The sequence below is a fragment of the Anarrhichthys ocellatus genome, unplaced genomic scaffold, assembly GCF_004355925.1.
Source record: "Anarrhichthys ocellatus isolate YVR2014 unplaced genomic scaffold, GSC_Weel_1.0 scaffold9, whole genome shotgun sequence".
NCBI lineage: Eukaryota > Metazoa > Chordata > Actinopteri > Perciformes > Anarhichadidae > Anarrhichthys > Anarrhichthys ocellatus.
The window spans coordinates 9398697-9406851 of NW_022280039.1; the positions used below are offsets into that span (position 1 = coordinate 9398697).

An 8155-nucleotide genomic window follows, 5' to 3' on the forward strand; every position below is an offset into this window, starting at 1 on the left:
CTGTCAATCAATGTAACAACTGTAGATAATCTGTGTTAAAAGGCCTCGTAAAAGCCAACAAGCTGCCAGATCAATGGCCACGCTTTCACAGTAGTACATTTCCTGTTACGTACAGCATGTAAATTGGAGATGAAGTGCAGGACATTGTGCTCAATAATAGGTTACTGCAAGTTCTTGGGCCTCTGACAGCCGACCTTTTGATTTTTGTGGCACTTAGTGTGAAAATAGTGCCCCAATGTAATGTGGAGATGCATTCACATTTATGTCTTAGAAAACGTTCATTTCTCCTGACATTTTTAGCCTCTCACACACACACACACACACACACAGACACACGTAACAACACTCTCCCTCTTGCTCTCTCTGCACGAGTAAATTAAATCCTGATCCTCAATTATTCAAACACTAACATTTTCATAACGGCTCTGATACATTTTTATTAAACTGTAGCAGTATTTACAATGTACAATCACTGAATTATTTCATTTCAAGACACATTTAAAAGTGCTTTTTTTTTTTCAAAAGTGAAGTTTTGTTCTGAATAAATAAGGAGTTTTCTGACAACAATACAACAACAAACAACAGTAAAGCTGCAAACGTGCTCATCACCAATACAAAAAACAAATGCTGAGGTTTTACTGTAATACTGCTACAACACTCCCTGTTTTCATGCTGCAGCAAAATCATTAAAATACGTCGAGTGGGAAAACAAAAGGAAAACAATCCTGACCTGATGCAATGTTTTGAGTCCCATCAAGAAGAGGAAAAATGAAATGTAAGTGGTCTTCTTATCTCCCATGTTGGTGTGAAGGTGAGCCATTTCTCCACAGTCTGCTGTCTTTTCAAAGACTGTCTCACAGCAAAGAAGAATCCAACTGATTGAAAACAGATCGCCGAGGTCCTGCATGCCCCGAGGGGTTAGGCTCCCAAACAGAGCAGATTACTGACAGTACGTCCCAAAAGGATTCTTTTTTTTTTTTTCTCACAACAGCAGAACGGTGACGATGCAGGAGGTCAGCGGCTGATAGGAAGCTGTGGTAAAGAGATGGAGGGATGGGTCAAGTGGCCCGGGGCGGCGAGGACGGAGAAGGGATGAGCTGCATGAAGAAAAGAGAGGCCGCGTGAGTTTATGGAGCAACGTGAGCATGGTAATGTAATTTAGTTCAAGAAAATTCTGCTGACGACGGATAAAACAACAAACTCCTAAATGTTGAGTGAAGCCACAGAGACTTCAGGATACATTCAGAATGCGTATTTCTGAAACTACAATGCAGTGTTTCAAACTTAGGCCTTCAACACTTTATCATAATGTCCTTTGTAATACTTTCAAGTCATTTTAATGTTATAGCCCCAAATCACTGTGTGGGATTTTACATGTACATGTAAGACCAAAATACTGCTTTAATACTTGTTTTGCAAATATTTATCATTTTTTATTTTTGAATTTTGGTCCTTAACATGTATTTTTCTAATACTTATTCATACCCTTATTCTAATGGTTATTCTTTCTTGCAAACTAGCCATTTAATCACAACCTATTTCACCCTGTATCTCACTCTCATTGTTGTACTACTCCATAGTATATCATTGGATTATTATCACTGATGCCTTAATATGTAAGTAGCATTTTACTTTCATAGTTGGTGGAGATTTCGCTGATTTGATCTATTATAGATACAGTTGGGCACATCTATGTGTAACAGTGCATCATATTTTCTGAACTGATGTTTTTATGTTAAGTCTTAACCTGTAAAATAGCTAGTAACGACAGCTGTCAGATAAATGAAGTAAAGTACAATATTTCCATCTGAAATGTAATGTAGTAGAAGTTAAAAGTAGCAGGAAATAGAGATACACAAGTACAAGCACCTCAAAAAAAGTAAATGTGCTACGTTACTGATTAGCTAATTATAGTGATTGCTATTTAACAAATGTATAATTGTTGTGTGTGTTAATTGGCTAACGTCCCTAACAAAGTGGCACTGACTTAAAGACCCTTAAACTCACTGTCCAGGTATCCGTGCAGGGCCAGCAGATGTGGTCGGTCCGGGCTGCTGAACGGTGAATAGTGGATATCGTCTGGCAGCGACGGAGGCATCCTGGACATCGGAGCGCTCTGAGAGAAGCCGCTCTGAGAGAAGCCACTCTGAGAGAAGCCGCTCAGAGGCGGCTGCTTTTTGTGTCGAGCTCGGCAGTTCTGAAACCAGACCTGGTGAAATAGTTCAGATAGTAAACATGCAGTAATCAGGGAGGGATATACTCAACAACAACACTGTGGCAATGAGGGTTTGAGTGTCGTTCCTCTCACCAGACCTCAGTTGTTTGTCATTCCAGTGTGGTGTGGGAGGATTTTAGCCATCAGATTAATGGTGTTAGAGTGTAACCTACAATGAAACTACTCTGATTGTTTTTCTCAAAGCATTTAATTGGTCTGGGTGTCATCAGAGAGTTTATGTATTTAAAGTGGTCTAAATGAGTTCCCACACACATCTGAGGAGTCACAGGTTCATTCAATTGGGATAAAAATGGAAAGAAAATGAAAACTTTCTCAGAATTTGCTCTTTTCTTTTGAAATACCAGAAACTTTACCTCGTCTGGTCTCCAAAACTCCTTCAAATCTGTCAATGTCAGAAGGAAAACCTGGTCCCAGGTAGACAATGCTTCATTTTAAGGAGCTACAAGCGAGAACATTTCTGAACTCTGGGGGACATTTTCTGGATTTAGGGGATTATTTGTCTAAAAAGATGTGAACATCTGTTATTATTTGTCTCATTCCACTAAATATCTCACAACCCTTTAAAAGTATTTCAACTCCAAGGTTTTAACTACTTCAAAAATTGATGCTTTAGTGTTTTTTAATCTTATGTTTTATTATTTCCTACCTGTATGACTCGTCTGCTCAGTCCCGTCATTTCTGCCAGTTTCTGTAGAGTCTGAGCGTCAGGGTTGTTGTCCTGAGCGAACTGAGACTGCATCACCTGCGAGGACACACAGTCATGAATCCACACACAAACATATATATATATATATATATATATATATATGTAATACTACACTGACTGCAATAACACACACACACACACCTGCAGTTGCTCTGCAGTGAACGATGTCCGCGCCCTCTTGGCTGGTTTTGGTTGGCAGTCCTGATCAGAGGGCAGCGCTCCCTCCAGAGTGAGTCCTGTCCCTTTAAGAGAGCACAATCTCAACAGTTATGTTCCTTCTCCCCATAATTACATTTGAGTCAGCATATTGTAGAGTTACACAAAACAACATTTGTCCAAACAACCCATGTAACGCAATTAAGATGTTTTCTTGCCAACAACCGCACAGTCCAAAGTATGTATACAGAGTCTAGTCCATGTGATCAGTAAGGTTATTATGAATTTTAGGATCCATATAGAACACAACTTTTGCTTTTTAGCTGTCACATGGTGAGCTGATGGTGAAATAACGCTTTCTTCCTCTTACTGTATTTGATGTGTGATTTTGTTAGAACTCCTCAAAACGTCCAGGTAACCTTACAGATGTAGCAGGTTCATAATTTAATGTTGGGTGAACAACCACTGTTCAGACTCCCACATATGTATCTTTAGTTAGAGAAGTTAACATCAAATCAAATGGTATTTCATGTTGAAAATAAGAAATTTAGAGAATTGCATTTGAAAATGTTCTAGTATTTTAATATTTCACTTAATAATAGTTACGTGACTGCAACAAAGAGCTGGATGTTGTCATCCAGAGTGGAAAAAGCTCCTTGAGAGGAAACTTAAAGGGAGACTTGGAAACCTAAGAGATCAAGACTTGCCAAAATATTTTGTTCCATTTATTGACTCTTGCATATTTTTGTTGGTACTCCAATCTGGATCATTTGAGACGCACGTTTGATGTCGTCTGTTACCGTTTTCTGCAGCTCGGCGGAGGTTGTCCAGCATGATGTCGTAGTGGCTGCGGCAGAGCACCCTGCCCTCCACGAGGCCGAACTCCTCCCCGGTGGACAGCTGCCTCTTGCAGGAGAAACAGGCGAAACAGGCCAGGTGGTACACGCTGCCCCGAGCCCGCCGCACCCAGTCGCTGGCGTACACCTGCCGGCCACACTGGCCGCACTTAGTGCCGAACCTACTGTGAGGAAGGAGAAGTAAACGGGCAGGTGAAGGTCGGCTGTAGGTTGCAGACCTCAAGAACAGATGTTCAGATCCTTCACAGAATCGTTTAATATGGAGTATCTGCCAACCAAACCCTATTCAATATTTGTTTATTTTTACCTTCATATTACAGCTACACAGCACACTGAGGCTACAGTTACATTACATTTAAATAGTAAAACTAATAAAGCAATTTGAGGCAGAACATCAGAAATTGTATCATCCATCCCATTATATTTATAGTTTGCTGTATATTTTGTATGATATCTCTGCAGAGGAGTGTTATTGTTGATTTGTTGTGGCAGGGAACTGTGGACAAGAGTCAGACCACCTCTCTTCCTCTCCAGAGTGAACTAAATACTGAAGTTCAGCTGCAGCTTTTCAACCAACAGCATCTCTGCGTCTGTGAGTCTGGGTGTCTTGCTTCTATAAGGGTGGTGGTGGTGAGGGGGCTTTTTAAAGTCTGTGTCCAAAAGCTCATTGTCTTTTAATCCGTCCATGCTAATGGAGCGTCTGTATTTCCAATGAGGTTTCTATGTGTCAGTAAGTCTGTGATAGTGTGATTAAAGACAACTTTATTAAGCACCATGTGAGCACAGTATTACAAACATGTTGCAACACGTTCCCAACTACGAAGCTTGGTCAAATCCGCAAATATTGCAGTTAATATTGGACATCAGTGGTGCAAATTTTCAAACCAATTGTCATTCAATCAAATTACCAAAACTAATTGGCATGCAGTGGGAGGTTTAGTGGAGTAGTCCACTTTGCCTGGTTGGTAATTCACCTAGTGTGCATTCATCTGTCCTTTTACAGTCAGTAAAAACTTGGTTGTGTTAGTATATATACAGTATATATTCTTGTAGACCAAAAGCCCATCATGACCATTATGCAGAACATATTGTTCAATGAGGAGCCAAATCCTATATACTTGAATCCAAAAATATATATTGGGATGCAAAGATCAATTTGCTGTAAAATACACAGAAAAATAAACTAAATGATGTCCAATAATGAATCATTGTTCTTTTTCCGTGGTGAGCGTCAGACAGCAGGTTGTCTGTGACGTTGGGTGGGTTGCCAGGTTGATTTATCGCACCTGTCACTAGAAATTCATTATTCTTCCATTCAGGTGTAAAGGTGAAGTGTTTTATAAATTAGCTCTTAAATGTTTTTTAGATAGTCTGAAATGTCTTGTAAAAAACGTTCACTTTTATCAGGATTGAGAAGCATTGAAAAATCATCCTGCATATGGTTTCCAGAAATGTTGTTTTTATGCATGTTTGATTTGTCTGCATGGCTTTTTATTAACGTGAAATACAACAGGAAGGATGCTCTTCGAGTATTGTATCAAAAGCATTTGTCCCTTATTGATCGTTAACATGAATTTGGTGATTCAATAGGAGATTTTTTTAAGTCGCAGTTAAACCTCGTGGAAACACGAATATTTAGGTAGAAAACGCTCCGGTATTATTTTTAATTTGTCTATTTTTTCGCCATAGAGTATAGACCAGTAGGCCCATTCGTTATTTTATTTATTTATTAAAAACATCTGCAGTGAAATTAATTTGCCTCATAACTACAGTGATGAACCATATACAGTAGTACTGTATGCACTGGCATAAACCACATCGGTGTGTCGAAACAAAGCGACCGAGGGAAAAAAATGAACTGTAAATAAATATTTAATTTGATATTTACATTTAAAAGTAAACGCTTCAATAACCTCAGTTCAATTGTGTTAATCGACACATTTGAATTGAACTCCATTCAAAAGATGTTAATCATTTTTAATAATTATAATTTTATATATTTGACATATTTAAGCTTCATATATAAAATCACTGATGATCTAAGAATAAAGGCCTGGTCAGACAGTAACTTTTAATAATATGCTCGCGTCTTAGAAATAATAAATCAGAACAAAGCAGGTTTTTATACCTGAAATAATCCAGTTTGCAGAAGATTTCTTTGTTTTTAACGTAGCAGCTGTTGTGTTGCCGCAGAGACGCTCTGCAGACTGAACACTCCAAACATCCCAAGTGCCAGTTCAGGTTGTTGACCTGTGGAGATTAAAAATGAAATGCAATCACTTACGGACTAATGCACGTCTGAGTGTGTGTGAGCGATAACTCGTGCATTGAGCCTCTCGTCGATGGCATACATCTTATTTCTAATTAACTCAACTAACTCGTTTGATGTGTTTATTTAGTGATTTATTTTTTCTAAAAACCGAAGGAACTGAAAAAAATGCCTTGTAATGCCAGAGCAAAACCATCACCACATTTACCTTCTGCACCTATTTTTGCGCCTATTTTGTTCAAATGAATCTGAGGTGTAAATACAGAAATACAGACTAAAAGTAAAGCTACCAACCAAATTAGGAGACGCAGTTTGAGTTTAAATCTCTTGAAGCTTCGTCGATACATTTTATGATTTCTGAGAGTGTAAATATTGATCACGTTTCCTCTTATTTCTCACCTTCAGCAGGTATCGGTCATGGATCTCCATGCCGCAGCTGGCGCACTGGTTCTTGGCCGCCGGAGAGCAGAGGCAGGCGGCCTCCGACGGGCTGGACTCACCGGACTCCTTCTTCACCTCCGACTTAGACTGCGTCAAAAAAATACGGTTTTATACCAAAGACAAGAATAGTTTCATCGTCTCTTGCTGATTCGTTTCATCGTCTCCTGCTGATTTGTATTAGGCAGATTATTAAGATGGTCACTGAAAAAAATAGTCCGTGAAATATGTCAGACCTGAAGATTCAGTCTTGTAAAAACACTAATAAGCCTATTTAACTTCTTATTTTATTTGTTATAGACTACTGGCTTTATTTTTATCCAGTGACTATTATATATATATATTTATAGTCTACATTGATCATTGACTTACTTACTTACTTACATATCCACGCATGTGCTATGATAAGACAATATGTTATGTTTCATTTACATTTTATAACGCAAATATTTATCTCAGCCTAAAAATGCTGCATTCTTTACTCTAATCCGCAAATTAAAAGCAGATAAATTGAGTTGATGTGGCTGTACTCTCCACGACATCCCTGTTCATACACGCGTACAGCCTTAAGTTACAGTCGAGCCTGGTTTAAACCGGAACCTCTGCCAAACCCAGAGTCCTGCGGTGGTTACCCCGCATGTAAAAAGTCCAGGAAGAAGAAGGAATCAAAGAAGCTTACACCGACTGAAAGACAAAGAAATCAAAAGGTTGCAAAGCAAACTCGTCCAGATGTTTGTGACTCACCATTTTCGGGTCTTGAACGCTGCCTATTTGGAGAGAATATGGAGCTTGCTCTGGGCATTACGCATCTCTGCCCCAACCCACACTATATCCGGTCCAAAACAAGGAATAACAGTTTCTCCTGCATTTAAACCCTGGCAACAAAAGACATTTTGATGCAATTAGAAGAAGAAAAAAACCCTATATATATGATCGATCATTCCTCTTGTGCGCAATAGGAGGCTGTATTCCCATGCAATCAAAACGCAGTGAAAAGAAAGGATGGCACTAAATCTGCAATTAGCGGTGGATTGAAATGCTTCGCTTGTTAAGTGGCAACCCGAGTGTCAATTTCATCTGGCAATCAAGAAAAGGCAACCGAGCCACCAAGCTAAGAGAGAGGAAAAAAGCGGCGCATCCTAATTTCAATAGCTGTATAATCGAAAATCGAAAAATCTCCAAAGTGAAGTGGCTCAATTGAAGATCGGTCTATTCATAACGGACAATGTGCAGAAACTGCAGCTGATCTCGAGGCATAAAGGAGCTTGATTGTGTCGTTGTCATGATGGACCCATTTAAGTACTTGAGGCTCCCCTGGGTGATTACAGCTGCATTCATAAAGTGCCAAAAAATCTGCGTTTAGGAGGCAATCCGGAGTCCGTGTTGTCCTTCATCTTGTCGAAATTAACAGGAATGCAAGATTATGTTAATTACCAGCTAGGGTATAAATATTGGAGGCAGTAAAATAAGAATTGACGGTCTATATGGAAATA

At 39.2% G+C, this 8155-nt stretch overlaps 1 protein-coding gene across 1 annotated transcript; it reads right to left on the bottom strand.

Annotated features, from left to right (window-relative positions):
- Positions 1-513: 513 nt before the first annotated feature.
- Positions 514-6764, bottom strand: lhx6b (LIM homeobox 6b; the record flags this gene model as incomplete). Its single annotated transcript, XM_031849381.1, has 7 exons — positions 514-1097; positions 2008-2209; positions 2883-2978; positions 3084-3184; positions 3899-4119; positions 6084-6205; positions 6624-6764. Coding segments are annotated over 7 exons (966 nt in total), but the record flags the coding sequence as incomplete, so codon positions are not given.
- Between the last annotated feature and the right edge of the window lie 1391 nt (positions 6765-8155).